We start from the raw sequence: 21317 nt of genomic DNA, 5'->3' as shown, positions 1-21317 counted from the left end.
ACAAAACAGGGAAGGAAAAAGTACATTAGAGAATCAGCAATTACTAACAAATAGAAATGAAAGGTTAAATGGTCATATCAAGATGGCAGATAAAGGAAAACACAAGTGGGCCAGGCACGGTGGCTCACGCCTGTAATCCCAGAACTTTGGGAGGTCAAGGCGAGCAGATCACTTGAGGTAAGGAGTTCGAGACCAGCCTGGTCAACATGGCAAAACCCTGTCTCTACTAAAAATACAAAAATTAGCCAGGTGTGGTGGAGGTCGCCTGTGATTCCAGCTACTCAGGAGGCTAAGATACGAGAATCTCTTGAACCCGGGGACGGAAGTTGCAGTGAGCTGAGATTGCACCACTGCACTCCAGCCTGGGGTGACAGAGCAAGACTCTGTATCCAAAAAGAAAAAGAAAAAATGAATAGCTACTGAAAAGGAAGCCTGAAATTCATGTTGATGGTCGGGAAAAACAGTAACAGGAAAGAGCAACATAAGGGTCTACTGTAGTTTAAAAAAAAAAAAAAGACTTGGCATAATTTTTGAAGTGAAATCTTACTGTAGATTGAAGGTCCTACCCCAGAAATTTATTCTCAATCTTTTCTAAGATGGCTAATTTGGAAAGAAAAAGATTGCATAGTTGATATTCCTGTTTTAACACCATTGCTCCTATTTATTCAATGTTACCTACCACAAGCTGGATGGTAGCTATTTTTTAATTAAATTAATTCAAATGTTGTTTGAGAAATGCAAAAGAATTAATAAATGAGCTAAATAAAGGGAGGAAGATTATGTGGGTTTTTTGTCATTAGAAGAGTATGTTAGTTTTCCTCTTCTCCCCTCCAGCAATCATAACTATTTAACCAAAGACATTGAAAACTACAGACCTTACCATTTGCCTTCAAAGAGAATGGGTATGTTTCAGGTTTACAGATGCATTATCCATCCTAGTAAGAAAATAGATTGAGAGTGGTAGTGTTCCATATCACTTTAGAATGATGATAGTTAACAATAGTATATTATATAGTTTCAAATAGCTAGAATAATATTGAATGTTCCTAACAAAAATAAATGTTTGAGATGATGTGTGATACATACAGTTAAGCTGATTGATCACTATATAGTTTATATATTGAAACATCACTATGTACCCCATAGATATGTATAATTATGATATGTCAATTAAAAAATAAAATAAAACTCTAAACATGAAGTATAGTTATACCTCAGAGATACTGCAGGTTCCATTCCAGACCACTGCAATATAATAAATATTGCAATTAAGCAAGTCACACAAATTTTTTGGTTGCCCAGTACATAAAAAAGTTATGTATACACTATACTATCGTCTAGTAATTGTGTAATGACATTAAGTCTAAAAAATGTACATACCTTAAAAATACTATATTGCTAAAAATGCTAACAATCATCTGAATCTTCAGCAAGTCATAATGTTTTTGCTAGTGGAAGGTGTTACCTCAATGTTGATGGCTGCTGATCAATCAAGATGGTGTTTGCTGGAGGCTGACGTGGTTATGGTAATTTCTTAAAATAATATACCAATGAAGCTTGCCAACAAACTCTTCCTTTCACAAAAGATTTATCTGTAGCATGCAATGCTGTTTGATAACATTTTACCCACAGTAGGACTTCTTTCAAAATTTGAGTCAGTCTTCTCAAAACCTGCCGATGCTTTATCAACTGAGTTTGTGTAATATCTATATCCTTTGCTGTCATTTCCATATCAAGAAACCACTTTCTTTGCACTTCCATAAGAAGCAACTCCTCAACTGTTCAAGTTTTCTCATGAGATTGCAGCAATCCAGTCACATCTTCAGGCTCCACTTCTAATTCTAGCTCTCCTGTTATTTCTACCCCATCTGCTGTGATTTCCTCTACTGCAGTCTTGAACCCTTCAAAGTCATCCATGAGGGTTGGAATCAACTTTTTCCAAACTCTTGTTAATGTCGCTGTTTTTACTTCCTCCCATGAATCACAAATGTTCTTAATGGCATCTAGAATGGTGAATCTTTTCCAGAAGGTTTTTAATTCACTTTCCTCAGATCCATCAGAAGAGTAACTATGTAAGGTATAGCCCTACAAAATGTATTTCTTAAATAATATTTATTTAATATTATATATTAAACATTAATCTCTTCATATATCTTCATCAGAGGTCCTGGTGACTAGGTGCGTTATCAATGAACAGTAATATTTTGAAATGGATCTTTTTTTCTAAGCAACTGATGTCAACAGTGGGCTTAAAATATAGTCAGTAATCTGTGCTGTAAACAGAGGTGCTGTCATCCATGCTTTGGTGTTTTGAGCACAGGCACAGTACATATAGCATAATTATGAAGGACCCTCATATTTCTGGAATGCTAAATGAGCATTGGTTTCAACTTAAAGTCATCAGTTGCATTAGCCCCTAACAAGAGAGTCAGCCTGTTCATTGAAGCTTTGAAGCTTTCACTGACTTCTTTCTAGCTATGAAAGTCCTAGATGACATTTTCTTCCAAGAGAAGGCTGTATCGTCTATGTTAAAAATCTGCTATTTAGTGTAGCCCTGCCTTCATCAATGATCTAATCTAGATCTTCTGCAGAACTTGCTGCCGCTTCTACATCAGCACTTGCTGCTTCACTTTACACTTTTCTGTTACAGAGACAGCTTCTTTAGTTAAACCACATGAACTAACCTCTGCTAGCTTCACACTTTTCTTCTGTAGCTTCGTCTCTCTCAGTCTTCATAGAATTGACGAGAGCGTTAGGATGTTGCTCTGAATTAGGTTTTGGGTCAAGGGTATGTTGTGACTGCTTTGATCTTCTAGCCAGACCACTAAACTGTCTCCATATCAGCAATAAGGCCGCTTTGCTTTCTTATCATTCATGTGTTCACTGGAGTAGCACTTGGAATTTCCTTTAAGATCTTTTCCTTTGCATTCACAACTTGGCCGTTTGGTATAATAAGCCTGTCTTGGTTTTTTTTTTTTTTTTTTTTCGAGATGGAGTCTCACTCTATCGCCCAGGCTGGAGGGCAGTGGTGTGAGCACCTCTGGGGTTCAAGCGATTGTCCTGCCTCAGCCTCCCAAGTAGCTGGGACCTCAGGCATGCATCATCACTCCCTGCTAATTTTTGTATTTTTTGTAGAGACGGGATTTCACCATGTTGGCCAGGCTGGTCGTGAGCTCCCAACCTCAGGTGATCCACCCACCTCAGCCTCCCAAAGTGCTGGGATTACCAGTGTGAGCCACCATGCCCGGCCTGTCTCGGCTTTTGACATGCCTTCCTCGCTAAACTTAATCATTCCTAGCTTTTGATTCAAAGTGAGAGACATGTAACTCTTTCTTTCACTTGAACACTTAGAGGCCATTGTAGGGTTATTAATTGGCCTAGTTTCAATATGTTGTGTCTCAGGAAATAGGGAGGCCTGAGGAGACAAGAGAGATGGGGGAATGGCTGGTTGTTGCAGCAGTCAGAACACACACGTTTCTCAGTTGTTTGCTGTCTTATATGGGCAACATTTATGTTGTCCTAAAACAAATGCTATAGTAACATCAAAGATCACTGATCACAGATCACCATAACAGATGTATTAGTAATGAAAAAGTTGAAAATATTACAACAATTACAATAGTGTGACACAAGGACATGAAGTGAGAACATGCTCTTGGAAAAATGGCACCAATCAAATTCCCTGAGGCAGGGTTGGCACTAACCTTCAATTTGTAAAAAATCCAATGTTTGTGAAGTGCAATAAAGCAAAGCACAGTGAAACGAGGTATGCCTGTCTATTTAGTGCCCTTTAACTTTTCCTTTTTCTCTGTTATTTTCCAGTTCATGATTATAATTATTTGAAGGAGCAAAACATTCTGTGTATGTTTATTTATCTACTTGTCTATTGTTGAACAATCAGTTTGCTCCTTGGGTTTCATTTATAATTAACACCTCATTTGAATTCTGTCTGCATTTATATATTTTTTCTTTTTAATTATTGCCTTAGGATAAATTCCCTGGAATGGGAGAACTGTGCCAAGTGGTATGAACAGTATGAACATTTACAGTACACTTCATAAATGTTGCTAAATTGTTTTCTAACAGGAATGTACCAATTAATCCTTTCCCCAGCAATAGCTGCACATAGTAGTTTCCCCCCAAAAGTTGACAGCGATTATCGTTTATCATTTGTCCGCCTTGTGTTTTTAGATTCTTTTGTTCTCTTTTTTTTTTCTCATTATCCAAAAGGGAAAAGTTGATGAACTCAGAGAGCATAGGATTTTTAACTTAGTTTGGGATGAATGAGGAATCTTGTTTTCATTCAATAGCCTTTGCTACATCCGCTGAATGAAATATTATGCAGGAATAACTAAGGACAAGCATGAATGCCACCTAGTAATATAAAAATCACATTTTGATTGCTTCTCAGCCGTTTGGCTAAGATCAAGTGTAAAAACACATTCTGGAATTCAATTCAGAGGAAAAGGGAGACTTATAGGGTTTGGCTTGTCCACTTATGTTTCCATACCAATGCCATATGAGAGACAACTGTGTATACTCAGCCTTGTTTTATGCCAAAGACTTTCTTGCAACATGGTCTGTTTCCAAGAGTAACACACATATATTTTTCCAAGAACACTGCTTGCTGCCCGACCACTTCTAGCTACCCACAACGTTCAGAAGAAATGGACTGAATGTGAAGCCCTGTAACTTTGCTGGATGGGTATAAAAGGCCAATTGAGAACACTGCAAAACATTCTTTCTAAAAGGACAGGCCATCTATCTAATTCTTTTCTTGGTACTTATCTATCTGGTCCTTCTCTAATTAATTCAAAGTCACTTGCTTTTTATAATTTTTGACTTTTACAGTAATACTTAAAAATATAGCTACTAAATATTAAACTCTTCTATATCTCTTTACAAAAATGAGCTCTGGAACTCAATTGATTCCATTCACATCCCAGTTTTCCACTTCGCTGTGAAAATTTGCATGTGGCTTAACCTTTGACTCAGTTTACTCATCTGTAAAATGGGAATAATAATAATGTTTCTCATAGGTCTGTTGTAAGGATTAAATAAGTTATGACATTACAGTATCTGGGATCACTTAGTAAAGAATTAAGTAAATTGTCTTTTTGTTGTTGTTGTGGTTGCCATGTGAGAAACCTTTCTGTAGTGCACAAACTCCAAATGCCCAAGTCAAAATAGCTTGCTAGTGACTGTCATTTCCTCTCCTTGAACTGTAATTTTTCCATTGAAAATATAACACAGATAATAAAGATCACAACAATAGTAGCTGACATGATCGAACGCTTATTCTGTACCATATTCAGTATTGAGTGTTTTATATGCATTTTCTTATTAATCTTCACAAGCGCTCTACAAAGTTGGTACCAGTTTTCAGATGCAGTGACAGATGCTTAGGGAACCTAAATAACTTGCAAAGACCAACCAGTAAGTGGAAGAATTTGAACTTGAAAGCAGTCCTTCCTATCAGAATATTTGTAGGAAAAGAGGAAAAAAAAATACATAAATATTATCAGTGGTTGTTTCTGGATCATAAAATTAGAAGTGATGGCTTAATTATCTCTACATCTTCTTTTATATGTATACGAACATATTTCTCTGATAATAAGAAGTTTTTACAATCTATTCCAAATAATGAAGATAATAGCATCTCTAGCTAACAATGAATAATAGCAATCTTATTGCTCACTCTTGTGAATTAAAGAGTAGTCTATCTTTGAATCAGTCTCTTTATCCTTTGCACAAAGAAGTTCTGTTATGGCTTTCTAAAAATGAATACAGTGTTTTAGAACCTGAATTCCATCTACTTTTACTTAGCAAAAATGTAACATGTGCAGATTTTTAAAAATTCAAGTTAAAATCCAACATCAGTTTTAAGTTGGGATGAGAAGGCCTCCTTGCCTTTGCCCCGATGTCCCTGGGAGAAACGCCCCCCAAGAGCCTGCAGGGTGATCAGCAACAAAGAAGAGAGGCCAAATGGAAGCAGAAACCCAGGCTAGTGACACGCTCAGAAGAGGCAAGTTTGTCCCGTACTCAATTACTTCTCAGCACTCTTGAGGAATGGAGAAGAAAGAAAAGCAATGGTGGCAGATCAGATTCATGGTCAACCAACATTTATTCTAGTGCCTGCCAAGTCCTGGATGCTTTCACCAGCATTATCCCATTTCATTCTTCAAGAACAGCGTAAAATAGGTGTCCTTAGTCCCACTTCACAGGTGAGGGCAATGAAGTCCAGGCATCAAGCAGTCTTCTGAAACCCACACAGATGATAAGCAGTAGACAAGGGATTAGAACTCTGGTCTGCAAACCTCTTACTCTTTTCTCTATATAATGCTGCCAACACCTTCATCACTCCCAATTCTCAGAAGTAAAGGGCAGGCAGGAATCTATTATTAGAAGCATTATATATAAGAAAGTATCTATAAATTAGAATACTATAACACAAAATAATTAGTAAATAAAGTATGGTTATATTTGTACACCAGTTCTGCAGTTCCTTTTTTGTTCTTTTTTTTTTTTAAATGTAAGAACCTATTCTTTGATAACATGTTTCCGCTCGGGATAGTGTTTGCTAAGCCTATGGTCCTTGCTATGAAGTGCAAGGCAAAATTTCACTTAGTGGTTCAAAACAGATTTTATGTGTAAAAACAAATAGACTCATAATATTACTTAAACTAGAACCACAATCCACAACAGACTTGCTAATTATTCTCTCCTCTGAGGTCTCTGGAAAGGTGATAACCAGTTCCATGACCCATCCCTAAGGCTCTCATCATCTTTGACATTTCTGTCAATTTATTATTTTTGATATCTGTCAACAGAGATTAAACAGAGGAGAATGTGGACTCATTGTTCCCAGAACTTTACGAGGATAAGGACATTTAGACAATGGAATAGGTTACTGAAGCACGTTATGAAGATTTTTTCTTTTTTTTTTTTTCCAAGAGGCTGAGCTGTCATTTGCTTGGAATGGCTTAGGACAGTTCTGACTGGAGGCAGGACTATGGACTCATTAACCTCCTAGCCCTGTAACTGTCAATCTCAATTCTCACCACAGTTTCAATCAGATACAGCTGCCTCTAGTTTCATTCTGGTTGGTTCAGTGTGGTTGTGGGCTCATGCAATTTTCTGTATTGCAGGGGAAAGAAAGCATCTTCAGTGTGTGTCTATATCTGTGTGCATGGTGGGTCTTTCCTTACCAAAAGTCTCAGCATAAAATGTATTGATAGATGTGTACACTGGTGTATAGAAAAGTGCCCTGTGCCAAATATAGATGATTCTTTTTATTTCTCTTTGCATATAGATGAACACACAGCTGCAGCACTCTCAGGAGGCCTAGGAGTTGACTTAGTCCAAAGGAATGACTGTGCTATTTTTGCACTTTCCCTCACATTATTTCTCAAGGCTTGAGGGAATTTAAATGTGACTTACTTGGCAATGACATGTGTCAGTCCCTTCAGTGCCTCCTGAATGAGATCATTTACACAAATCACTTCACCATAGCTCATTGTATTTTTCATAGACAAATACTCTCACTTAAATGGAATCTAGATTTCAAGAAAAGAGAGGATTTTTTTTTCACTTCCCTTAAAAATGACTTTGTAAAAAATGTCACTATGAAATTCACAGTATTGGTGTGATGATTCATTACAATATATGTTTTCTGGAAGAGACAAGGATATTTCAGAAGCACCTTAGTATTACAGATAAAAGACTTGAGGCTCTGAGAAGTGAGTAACTTGGATAAGGTCTCCTAGTAAATTGGTACATCCCCAGGCCCATAACCCAGATCTCCAGGATCCTGGTCCAGACTGCACCCTCCCTGCACTGTGTAACTGGAGCCCCACACACTCTGGAATAAAACTGATTCTAGCAAAAACAGCTATAATTTAAAAACTCTCTTCAATTAAATGTTACTGAACTTTTCTCATGAAATATAATTTTGGAAAAAGCAATTGCATTTATAAGTATACATAATTCATGTCTGTTATTTCTTAATTCTTATGAGAATCTTATTACTGAAATAGTGAAATTTGTCTGTTCTCTTGTTAAAATCTATTAAAATGGAAACAAGTAATAATCAAACCAAGCTAAAAATACACAATAAATATAAAATCAGAGAGTGTGACCAGACTTATTCACCTCTATGGAAAGAATAAGAAAGGCCCAAGGGAGAGGGGGGCATTAGTTAGAGGCATAGTATTTTATATTGTAAGTACTTGGTGAATGTTTTTAAGATCAATCATTAAGGCTGGGCATGGTGGTTAGGCCAGGTGCGGTGGCTCATGCGTGTAATCCCAGCACTTTGGGAGGCCGAGGCGGGCAGATCACTAGAGATCAGGAGTTCGAGACCACCCTGGCCAACATAGTGAAAACTCATCTCCACTAAAAATACAAAAATTAGCCGGGCGTGGTGGCGCACATTTGTAATCCTAGCTACTAGGGAGGTTGAGGCATGAGAATCACTTGAGCCCAGGAGCGGAGGTTGTAGTGAGCTGAGATTGGGCCACTGTGCTCCAACCTGGGCAATAGATACTCTGTTTCAAAAATAAATAAATAAATAAAAATTAATAAACTCTATCGGTGAATTCACTTTATAGGAATTTCCAAGTTTGTAAGCCACTTTTACAAGTACTATGAAAGAGTTCTGTGCTTATATATTTGTGTATTGTTTATGGCAAGATATGTTTAAATGGAAATGAAAACAACTTTGAGCAAATTAAACCTAACCAACTTTTTAAAAAATATCCCTTTAGAACTTGAGAGAATTCTACCATTACATCAAGAATGAAGCTGGCTATTGTCATATTATTATGCTATAAATACTATTGACTACCTCTATTATAACATTTGTACAGAGGTAGGACGGGTATTTCTAATGGTCTATGCCTCATTTAGTCAAGCTAAAACATTAAATTTACTGTCTTCTTCTTCTTTTTTTTTTTTTTGAGACAGAGTCTTATTCTGTCACCAGGCTGTAGTGCAGTGGTGCAATCTTGGCTCATTGCAACCTGTGCCTCCTAGATTCAAGTGAATCTCCTGCCTCAGCCTCCCGAGTAGCTGGGACTACAGGCACCATGCCCAGCTAATTTTTGTATCTTTAGTTGAGATGGGGTTTCACTGTGTTGGCCAGGATGGTCTCGATCTCTTGACCTTGTGATCTGCCCACCTCAACCTCCCAAAGTGTCAGGATTACAGGCGTAAGCCACTGTGCCCAGCCAAAATTTACTGTCTTATTCATGCATTCTTTCAACAAACATTTATTTCATGCCTAATATGACAGGCAATATAGAAGAATGAGGACTCTGGAGTCAAAATGCCTGGGTTCATGTTCTGCCTTTCTGTTTACTAGATATGTAATCTTGGATAATTTGTTCCTCAGTTTCCTCATTTATAAGATGGAGGCAATGATAATACCTACTGTTATTATTTATTACATGATTAACATCAATGAAGCATTTAGATGAAGATATGGTAAGGGCAAAAGCTCCTGTTGTTATGATGTGTTATGGATTGGGGATAGAGGACAAACAAGGTAGATATGGTGTCTACCCTCATGGGGAAAATTGGGTAAATAGCTTTTACACTACACTTATGTTAAGTGCTAAAAGAAGGTATAGCATGACTAATATAACATAGTTCTAACATCTCTTTAAACATTCATGTGTAATTTTCTTCTGCTATTGCAACCAAAGGAAGCTGCACAGTACATTGCTATTCCACATTTTGGTAACTGAGATTTGAAATCTTTGTTATTTCTACAGTAAATCATACCCCTTTAAATGAAGCAAGTGAAATTTCGTATCTGTGACATTGTGTTGGGCAGGCATCCTTGGAATAATTCATTTCTCCATTTTAATTCTTATTTCTTTGTGACCACTTAAAAGTTTCAAGAAAACAATCTTAATTTCACTGTGCTACACTCCTTAAGGCACAAATCTTTGTGATGTTTCAGGGACCTTTGTCTTGATAAAGACAAGTACTTCAGAAAAAAAAAAAAAAAAATGAAAAGACCAACAGCCAGTGTTTGTTGAAGATGAGCTCAGTCGTTCTTCACATTGTGCAACAGATGGCATTGACAGACTGATGGTTGGGAAGGAGGAAACCTGCATCCCCAATTTCAAATTTCAAATACACCATTGTCTCATACCACAGCACCATGTCATAATTACATATTGATTTCTTTTCTTCTAATACCACTTGTCAGCTTTCTACAAGTGAGCTGATTTGGAAAATCTGAAAAAATATTAACCAGATATCTCTAAACACACTTGTCATTTTGGCCCCATCTCAGATATCAAAGAGGCTTCAGGCACAGATTTTAAATTTATATTTAAATAAATATAGGCTTGTTCTGCAGACAGCTCATCTAGACAAGAATTTAAAAAAGAAAATAAAGCTGCCAAAGAATCTTCAAGAAGTCAAACTCATTTCTGAGATTTTTCTTAAAAAATAAAACAAAATGATTTTATAGGATTCCCCAAATGAGGATGGGACAAAAAGTGAGCCAAAAGTCCCAAGGCTGCTAAAAATGACTGACTTTATCTTTGGCACACGTATTAAATGTCTTATCTTAAATTTTAGACAAGGTTTTTGAGGTCTCTTCTAAAACACAGGGGTAATAAAAATGTTTTATTGCTTTTCTTTTCTTCCACAATGACATGGATATTCTTTATTGTAGGAGAATAGAAGACTTGGGACTTACCCTTTAAATTGAAAGACAGATAACATAAGCACTGGTCACCTGCTGCCAGGCAAGGTGTGGTCCAGTACTGCTGTGGTTATATGGTGAACTGTGACAGCATTTCCACAGTGTGGTACTTGAGTGCACTAAAAATAGGCAACCCTGAACTATACTGCAGTTGAAGGACAAGATAAAAATAGGAAATAAACTTGAAAAATAATTGTATAAATAGAGTACAGGGATTAACAACTCAACCCACAGGATTGAATTCCCTAATAAGTTTTGCTATTTTTATTGAATGCAGGAAAGAAACTAACATTTAAATATTTAAGTGAAATGTTTAGTGTAGAAGTGTTTTCTGAATTTAAGAATGGTTGACATTCAAGCAGAGATAATGTACACCATAATTTCAAATATAAGTTCTTTAATCTTTTTAGCTGGGATGTACCTTTGCATCTTTTAATGGTATTCCTTTCACTACACACACACACACACACACACACACACACCCCCCATAGATATCTGTCAGCTATAAAAAATATAACTGATCTTGTAGATGTAGCTAAAACCTGACCTTTATTTGCAGAGTGTCAGCTTTGGTCTTGTATTCAATTCCCAGAAAACAGTAAGGAAAGAGAAAAGTCCAAGAAATGAAGGCATTCTATATCATTTGGCATAAATGTAGCCAATATAGAGATGGCATCAAATGGTTAAATATTCTTCATATTTCCTTAAAAGAAAATATTTAAAATGCTGGTTTCAATAATTCTGGGACAGAAAATCTGTATCAGATTACCAACTCTTGGCCTCATATTTCAATCCTCTCTCATTTTGACTTCTGTATTTCCACCAAAAATGCCATCAATTCTTAACTCTGCTTTTTTTTTTTTTTTTTTTTTCCTTTCTCTGCCACGAGTCTAGAGCCAGAACCCCATCAAAATCAGACTTGGATTTTGGCAAAGGATCATTCCGTTCTGAATTTCTGGCCACTTCCAGCAGATGAATTTTATGATTATGTCACCTTTCTGCTCAAAACTTCATAGGGTTACTTAGAGGAATCCTACACTTTCTAAACCTGCTATTCATTTTTAACAGTAATACATTAATTATGCATTCATTTTATTCAACCAATTTATATAGTAAACATCCCTAAATCCATTAATTTATATCACAGAATAATAAACATCACTGATAACCTACCTATGTGTCCCTTGCCTAACCTAATCCTATCCCCCTTTCTCCCTCTCACAGGTAACCAATCTCCTAAATGTAATGTTTATCAAGCCTCCTTTTAAAAACTCTTAGCACATATGTGTACATCTAATTTAATTTTATTAAAAGGTTATAATTGTATATGTTGCCTTCTGTGGCTTTCTTCAAAATGTTTTTTCCTTGACATTTGCTTACTATTATTTATCTGTGTCCATTGGAACTTGGGCTGTTTCTTTCTTGTCTTTTTTTTTTTTTTTTTTTTTTGCTATTACCAAAGCATCCAAAGTGATCCAAAGTGTACTGCAAACATTCTTAACATGTCTTCTGGAAAACGTACCTACTTTGAATCCTCTTGGGTATATGCCTAAGAGTGAAACTGTTGAGTTTTAGGTTGTACCAGCAAAGGTACTGGTGGGAACATGATCAAATTGTGTAATTGAGGAAAGTTTAAAAAAATAACTATTATGGGACAACACCACATGCTAGGACTAGCAAGGGCAAGGATCCTTAAACATCCCTAGCCCTAACAAGGCACAAAGAGGGAGCTACTAATTAATCTCAAAAGGGTAGCTGCAGCTTTAAAAGATTACTCAACAGAGCTCTAGCTTTTAGTAGAACTCAGTTAACAAACTGGCAGAGAAAGAGTTGATCTCACTAAGAACCTTGACCTGACTCTCTACCCTTCTCTCTAATGTCTTGCCATGGTCTCTCATTGGCTGAACCAAATCAGAAGCCAGAATGCAAGGAAACCATTCATGATCCACTTCCAAGAACACAGTGCAGGGTGGAGAGGGTTAGGATCTAGATCTAGAGAGATAAATTGATACATGCAAATGTTAGATATTATAGAATTCCCTCTTAGTTTTCAAAGTGTTTGTACTAATTGATACTCTCACCAACAGCGGATAAGATCATACTGGGCCATATGCTCTCCAACACTAAGTATTATTAGACTTCTGAATTTTTGTCAATAGGCGCAAATTGTTATCTCCTTGTGGTCTTGATTTGCATTCCCTCAGTTAACTGCTAACACTGATCTATTCTTTGTGTTTACTAGTTAGACACATTAACTCTTCTGTAAAATTCCCAGTCATATATTATGGAAATTAAGTTTATGCTAAAATTTATAGAGAAGAGCGAAGAGCAAGAATAGCCAAGACACTTCTGAAGGAGAAGAAAAAGGAGCAACTTTTCTTCAAGATATAAAGGCTTATTATAAAGTTATAGTAATCAAAACAGTAAAATTGGTGCTGTATACACATCTTGACCAATGGAACAGGAAAATAAAAACCCCAAAATAGACTTATGAATTTAGGGATCATCAAAAATTATGGAGATAATATGTCAGATCACTGAAGAAAGGCATGGTTATTTAACTAATACAGTTAAAAAATTTGATTATTCATATAGGGAGCAAGAAGAAAAATGGATTGCTATCTGAAACCATACAAAATACTTCAGATGAATTCAGACCTTAAATTCAAGAAGCAAAGCCTTAAAACTTTCAGAATAAAATACCAATGAATGCCCCTGTCTGACCTCAGGGTAGAAAAGGAATCCTTAAACATAATACAAAAAATGTTAATCATAACAGAAAATATTGATGCATTCAATTATGTTAATAAGAAATTTTCATGAAGACAATTTAAATAAACAGTAAGCTACAAACACGAAGAGAATATTTATAATTCATGTACCTAATAATGAGCTAGTATCAAGAATATATGAAGCACTTCTGAAAAAAGGCAAATGACCTAGTGGAAAAAGGGACAACTTACATCTCTAGCATACTTTTCTTTTATGACCGTGTTTTATGAACCATCACTAGTCTATAATTCTTGGAGGACTAAAATTGTCTTAGCCATCTTTCTTTATGACCCAGCACAGTGCCTGTTGGAAAGCAAATGGTCAACGAATGTTCATCAAATAAAGGAACAAACTTGCCACCCCAGAATAATGCAGACTGTTATAAAACTCACCATATGCATGCCCTCAGAGTCTTTCCTCTTATACTCACATTACCAACTCCTATCCACCCAGTTTTGGAAGTCCAGATCACCAGTCCCTTTACATCATAGTCCTCGCAGTCTCTAGCATTTAGCAAACATTTCTCTGGGATATCTCACGCACTGTTGGATTACGTTTCTCCACAATTCTATGTCTGTCTCTTCTTTGATTCTAGACTTCTCGAGAAGGCCATACTTCTCTAAAGCACAGTGCCTAGTAAAATTCTATGAGGTGTCCCATATTTACGGGGGATGTGGCGCAACACCTAGTACAAATTACCAGCCATCCATCAGGCTTCAAAATGGCAGAATAAGTGGTCTGGGAGAAATACTGGTCCCTTTCATTATGATTTTTTTCTCAGGTTTAGGCAACTGAAATAAGGTTACAAAAATTAGAGATGTAATTTATGAGGTACTCATTGCAAAGAGAAAAAAAAACTTTTTGAAGATTGTTCAAGTACACAGTTACAATTGGAATAAGGCAGCAGAGTATAGCAGAAAAAAAAATGGGGCCATGGTATCAAATATGTCTTCAACCCCAGCACCACCCTAGCGTGCTCTGAGCTTCATGAGTAAAATGTGATAAAAATCTACCTCAAGGGAAGTGTAGCAGAGTAAATGGTAGAGAAGCGGTACTTAATTTCATTTTCCGTATTTGTCCCCTCCCTCTTAAAAATAATGCCGTGTTCCAAGAACAGAAAACCAAACACCGCATAAGTGGGAGTTGAACAATGAAAACACATGGACACAGGGAGGGGAACATCACACACCGGGTCCTTTCGGGGGGTGAGGGGGCTAGGGGAGGGAGAGAATTTAGAGAAACACCTAATGCAGATGATAGGTTGATGGGTGCAGCAAACTACCATGGCACATGTATACTGACGTAACAAACCTGCATGTTCTGCACATGTATCCCAGAACTTAAAGTATAATAAAATAATAAGAATAATGCTGTGCTCCATCAGATCTTGCAGTGCATGGTGTTTTTCAGTTAAAACTGAACCATGACACCCTTAATTAACTTTGCTAATAGAAGCTTTTGCCAAATTCCTACTTGCCTCGCATCATCTATCCTGACTTGACGAACATTCTTTTTTTTTTTTTTTTTTTTGAGACGGAGTCTCATTCTGTCGCCCAGGCTGGAGTGCAGCTGCGCGATCTCGGCTCACTGCAAGCTCCGCCTCCCGGGTTCACGCCATTCTCCTGCCTCAGCCTCCCGAGTAGCTGGGACTACAGGCGCCCGCCACCTCACCCGGCTAATTTTTTGTACTTTTGGTAGTGACGGGGTTTCACCGTGTTAGCCAGGATGGTTTCGATCTCCTGATCGTGATCCGCCGTCTCGGCCTCCCAAAGTGCTGGGAGTACAGGCGTGAGCCACCGGGCCCGGCCTTGACTAACATTTTTAATGGGTGGAGGGAGAACAAATGGCCACAGATTAAATGTCTTTACCCATAAGAATAGAGTGCAATTGGTCACTGTAATAGGAGTGTCTCAATAATTTATTTACTGACTTTATCATAATTTCAAATATGCAGAAAAGTTAAAAATCGTGTACAATTATAACCCACATACCCACCACCTAGATTTAACAATTGTAACTGTCATCATAATAACGTGGAGGGTAATGATGACATTACCAAAACTTCCTAAGTATATTATTTTCTGATCCTTTGAAGGTATCCAAAATCCAACAACAGAAATCATCCAAAGTTTCTTCACTATGAACTCTTCAGTGAACTTTTCCCCATTCATAACATGAGGGTATCTCTGAGAGAGAACTACCAAGGAGCACACAGGGTGAGCTACTCTTTTCCATAATGACGCCTCTTGGTTTCTTGACTTAGGAAGCTCTGGGCCTGCTCACTTCTATTACTCATATGGCAGATTCTGCTTCTTCCTTCTTTGTACACTTTCAGGTTTTCAACAAAATAGCACAGTTGCCAGATTTAGCTAAGAAAAACGCAGAATGCCTGGTTAGCTTGAACGTCAGATAAACAATATAAAAATATAAGCATATCCCAAATATTGTATGGGATATACTTACGCTAAAAAAGTAATTTGTTGTTTATCCGAAATTCAAATTTAAGTGGGCATTCTGTATTTTATCTCACAATCCTGTGAAACACATAAATTCAATAACCTTCTGAAGGGGGTCTAGATGACTTTGACAGCTGGGCTCTCATGCTTCCAGGCCTGAAGGCAAAATGAGAGAAAACTATAGAGAAAGGGAGAGAATATACTTTTGCACCACAACTAAGAAAATATTATTTGGAATTGCTTTTAACTGGTTGGGAGCTAGATAGAAAGTCTGATGTGTGTTTGTGTCAGATATAGTAAGTCATCTGTGAGATTCTGGAGGAAACAGGGTTGTGGACCTGAACAGATTGAATGAATTTATGATTGGGGTTAGAGTCATATGTGTATAGTTTAACAGGGTGTATTGCGCCTATTGCCACATTAATGCTCTATATAAGCCAACCACAAACCTTGGTGGTATTGCTGGGGTAAGCATTTATTGCTCACACATCAGAGTAAGCTGGGGGCCTGGCTCTTAGATGATCGTTGGGAGCTCTGCTCTCTGTGTCTCTCATCCTTTTCTTAGGACCATTCAGCTGTCTCAGAGATGTCTTTCTCACAGCAACATTTCAAATACAGTGAACGCAAGCAGAAACATGTGAACCTTCGAGCGCTGGTCTTAGAACTGGCACAGTGTCATTTTCACTTCATTCTCTTAGTCTCAAAACCTGCTTCTATGGGTAGGAAAGGGGTCTCTGCCTCTTTAATGAGAGGAGCTGCAAAGTCACACAGCAAAAGGTATGGATGCAAGAGAGGGAAAGAATTGAGGCCATCACTATGCCTATCCCAAGGCGTGGGCTGGAAACTAAGAATAAACTGGGGAGCAAAAAAGTTGCTTCTTTTGAAAACTATACATTTGTTTGCAACTGTAGCATTTCTTTTTCTTCTCCAAGAAAAGTAATTAGCAAGACTTCCAAATTTTTTCCAGTTTGCGAAGCAGAGATGCCAACAGATCTCTACAAATTACCAGAATGTTCCACAACTCTTCTCAAAATACCTGTCAAAAAAGTTCTGAGCACATGGTGGCATTTTTTCCTTGTTGTAAACACAATGTATCTATATGAAGAGTCTAACATATTAAGGATGGAAATTTGCAGGAAAGTGGTAACGTTTAAGAGAAAAGGAAAACGAACTGAAGATTCAGAACAAATAACTTCCTATTCTGGTATCCCTTGAAATCTAGCACCAGTTTCTTCATCATTTGCTACATTTAGTTACAGGGAAGGACAGACTAGTAATTGGATGTGGGACTCTGAGACTCCTCTGCTTGTGTGACCTTTGTAAAGTAGCAATCTTTGCACACCTTTTAAATATGTGGATCAAATAAAAATCTCATTGTAAACTCTGAAATATCAAATAAATAGGAACTATTTTTACATCTAAAACCTCAGAAACCACTTTGACCCTGGAAATCTTCACTATGACCTCAAATTGCGAGTTCTTTTCTGTCAAGTCAGTTATCAAAATCAGTAGATTTTTAAAATGAGTTTGATTCTTAGCTCTTTGATACTTATTTTCTTTATTGGTAGGGGGTAGAAAGTAAACTGGCATTAGACACATAATTGTATCAATTGGGACACTTTCGGTTTTAGGCACCTATAAGTAACTAAGTCTCAGGACAAAGGCTGGTCTCATTTCAAGGACTTGGATAAGGTGACAGAGTGTATATGCTGTTGCCAGTGCCTAGTGGCCAAGGCCAGATCTGGCAGTATATAAAGAGATGAAATCGGAAGAAGGGTCACTACTCAAAGAATACGGAGTGTATTAGGCAAATAACACCTGTTCACTAATAATATTGACATCAGGTAACTTTAAAAGATGAATTACCTGCCATTTTTAAAAAGTGTTCAGTTTTATTCATATTAATTTTTCAGAAGACAAAATGAAGCATAGAGAAAGTAATTTGCCCAAGATCCCATGACTCATGAGTGGCAGACTTGTGATCTGAACTGCAATCTCTTCACTCCAGCCAACATTATGGACCGCAGCAAGAAAAAATAGAATGGCTAACGGAAATACGATCGATCTGTATGTGCAAAAAGAAAAGCTCTTCCAAAACACTGCTGGTATAAAAGGCAAGTTGTTAAACAGTATTAGAGTGTGACTCCTTTCATGTTAAGAAACACGCACACGCACACACACACACACACACACACACACACACACACAAAAGCCCCCAACACACCTGCACAAATGTACTTCAAATAAATACATCTATATAGAGCTCCATATCAAAATATTAACAGCTATCTTTAGAGAGGGGAGTGGGATGCTGGGGATGAAAAAGAATGTATTTTATACTCTATCATATATATATATATAATCTGAATTATAATATTATATAAAGAAATAACTTGATGGGGGAAAAGAAGGAAAAGCAAAATGCCTAGATGCTAAAAATTATGCATGAAAGTCAAAAGTTGGTTCTAGACCATTCCTTTATCTTACTTGTGCTGTTATTTTAGGATGAGTGAAAACTACTTGTCACAAATTTCTTTCCCCATTGAGACGGTAGCACACATTCTCCTAAAATGGTGTAGATAAGGCAACTTTTCAGAACATAAATGCATTAATGGTTTATATACATAGCCCCTAAATCCTATGTGACCTTTAAAACATTATTTTAATTATAAACTACAAGTATACTAGAATCTAGAATAAGCACTTGTTTTCAAACAGCAGTTTATAAAATACTACAAACACAATTGATGCCTCTTATAAATCTCAATTCAATCTTTCTTGGTTCCCACAGGTAACCATCAGCAAATTTTTTTTCTACATATACAGCAATAATTTATAGTATCATTTTTTATATTTATACTTTATATAACTAATTTCGTAAAATGCCTTGTTCCACCACTCACTCTTGTCACTTATTTTTGAGATGTATTCATACTGACACACATAGCTCTAACTTGTTCATTTTGACTATTGTGTGGAAGTCTATCACATGAATATATGCATTATCAAAGTTGAGCATGGGTTAGGACCCCTTTCTGCTGTTTTACACAAGGCTGCCATGAACATTTTTGTAGATGTCTCCTTATGCATGTGCGTAAGTACTTATTTAAGGTAACATGGTAGGGAATCTTTAATTTGACTAGATATTGCAGAACTGGTAGTCAAGCCAGTGTATTTTCCCACCAACAGTTAGAGTTCCCACTGTTTGATGTTCCTGACAACACTTGCTATTTTGAAACTTATGTTTTTGCTAATTTGATGTGACACCTTTCCATGTTTTTAACTTGTATTTCCCTGATTACCAGTGAAGGCTATTTTTTTTCCATGTTTGTTGGCCTTTTGAATTCCCTCTTGTAAGAATAATGTGCTGATATTTCTATTAGGTAGACTTATCATGACTTGTAGGAACTTTTATATCTTCATAAATTAAGCCTTTCTTATATATTAATATATTGAAAACATCCTACATGTCGCTTATCTTTTAGTTAAGTCTTCAATCCAACTCAAATATATGACGGTTTAAATTAGGGATCCAAATTTATATGTTTACTAGTAGATATTTATGCCAACACAATTTTTTTAAAAAATTCACTCTTCTCTACTTGCTTATAACAACATAACTTAAGTATCTATATATGAGGGTCTCTCCATCTGATTCAAGGAAAACAGCAGCAACATTTAGCATTTGAGATGGCCATGCCATGTATCAGGAACTATTCTAAACATTTTACATGCTTAGACCATGCATTTTGGAGTCAGAATGCCAGGGCTTAAATGTACACTAGGGATCCCTGATAGATGGTAAATTTTACAAATTTCTTGTTTGTTCACTGGCTAATAGAAATGTATGCATCAGGTAAGGGAAATAAACATTCTGGTTGACAGAAACTATATTTTTTAAAAAGCACCCCAAATATACAACTTACTTTTATTAAATAGAAAAAAAAATCCCCAAGAGGCAGATATCCCAGTAGTTTTAGTGAAAACAAATTTAATATCATCTTGTTTGAACAAAGCTTTTAGAATAAGTGAGCAATTAAATTCTTAAAGTAGGGACAGAACACCAACAAGCTCTAGACTCCAGAAGAGCTGTAAGCCGACAAATTGGCATTGTTTTGCTTAACAGTTTTAGCTTCAATGTAAATATATATTATTACTTAGGATATTAGCATCTGAACTATATAATGACTATTTTATCATTTTACTTGAATTAAAACCAGAATTTCTGGAACTTCCAAATAGTCTTTAAAGTTTTTCAATATAAACATAAACTAACCCCTATTCCTCTCTACATATCAAATGTGAAATAACTGTCACAATATATCAGCATTTTCACAGAAAGATTTTTAAGGCTTCTGGCACATAAAATGTGTAATTTCTGTGTGACAATGTCATAATTATATACAGAAAATATTTTAAATTCTTGTAGAATTTAAGTTCTAAAGATTAAAAAAACAAGAGTTCCATGTTAATAAAATATTAAAATACTATGAGCTTGCCATAAAATTGACAGTGATTTGTAATTACACAAAGAATACACAAGGCAAGTCTTTCACACTAAGTGATTCATCATTGAAAACAATTATTGAACTGAATATACTTATTTGATATCACTAGTTTTCTAAATTATTCTTTCAGCACAAAACAGGCTTTCATATAACTTATAAATATTTCCAATTGCAACATTGAGGCAGCAAATGTCATATCTATGTTTGTCCTAGTTGTATGTCATACAAATATAAGTCTATGAATCTTATACCTTTATCTAAGTCACCATTGTAGAGAATGTGCTGGTAAGTGAAATCAATACAAAGTGATTATTTTTCATTTGTAAAAAATGAAAATCATTTACACCTTGTTTTAAAGTTCTAAAGCAGCATATTCAACTCTTAAGGCAAAAAAAAAAAAAAAAAGATTAAAAAATTATTATAAATTATAAATTCTGGTAACTTTTCTTCTGGCATTAAAAGCCACAGCACAAATTCTAATATTTTAACAGATAATATATTAGTGTACATCTGAATATACATTTGCCAAAATGTTCCATTAGTATGAAGTTGGTCTGAAGTGGAAGTGAAGTGCAGTGGTGTGGCGGGGTAACATTTAACGGTCATCCTGGGCATCAGGGGACATGGAATGGCTGAGTCTTGACCTTCCATTCACAGATATTGTATTTGATGGAATGGTAACCTAAGAGAAAGAAACACACTTTGCACCCGTCAATTTAAAATGGGACAGCTGTCTAATTTTCAATTTTCAACAGTTACCACATTTTAACTTCTGCTTAATTGTAAATGCTAAGTATTTATTATTTAATAAATTATAATCAAGAATAAACGTTCATTCTACCATAAAATTTAAAAAGAGTT

The 21317-nt window shown here is 36.3% G+C and overlaps 1 protein-coding gene across 1 annotated transcript in view; it reads right to left on the bottom strand.

The window, feature by feature from the left end:
• Positions 1 to 18591: 18591 nt before the first annotated feature.
• Positions 18592 to 21317, bottom strand: part of COBLL1 (cordon-bleu WH2 repeat protein-like 1) — a 100006-nt gene continuing 97280 nt past the window's right edge. The window contains exon 16 of the mRNA XM_011990995.1: positions 18592 to 21138. Within this exon, the coding sequence (XP_011846385.1) occupies positions 21052 to 21138 (87 nt within the window). The 3' untranslated portion in view covers positions 18592 to 21051. The remainder of the gene's footprint in view (positions 21139 to 21317) is intronic.

The sequence above is a fragment of the Mandrillus leucophaeus genome, unplaced genomic scaffold, assembly GCF_000951045.1.
Source record: "Mandrillus leucophaeus isolate KB7577 unplaced genomic scaffold, Mleu.le_1.0 Scaffold389, whole genome shotgun sequence".
Taxonomy (NCBI): Eukaryota; Metazoa; Chordata; class Mammalia; order Primates; family Cercopithecidae; genus Mandrillus; species Mandrillus leucophaeus.
This window is presented reverse-complemented; position numbering and strand designations above follow the sequence as displayed.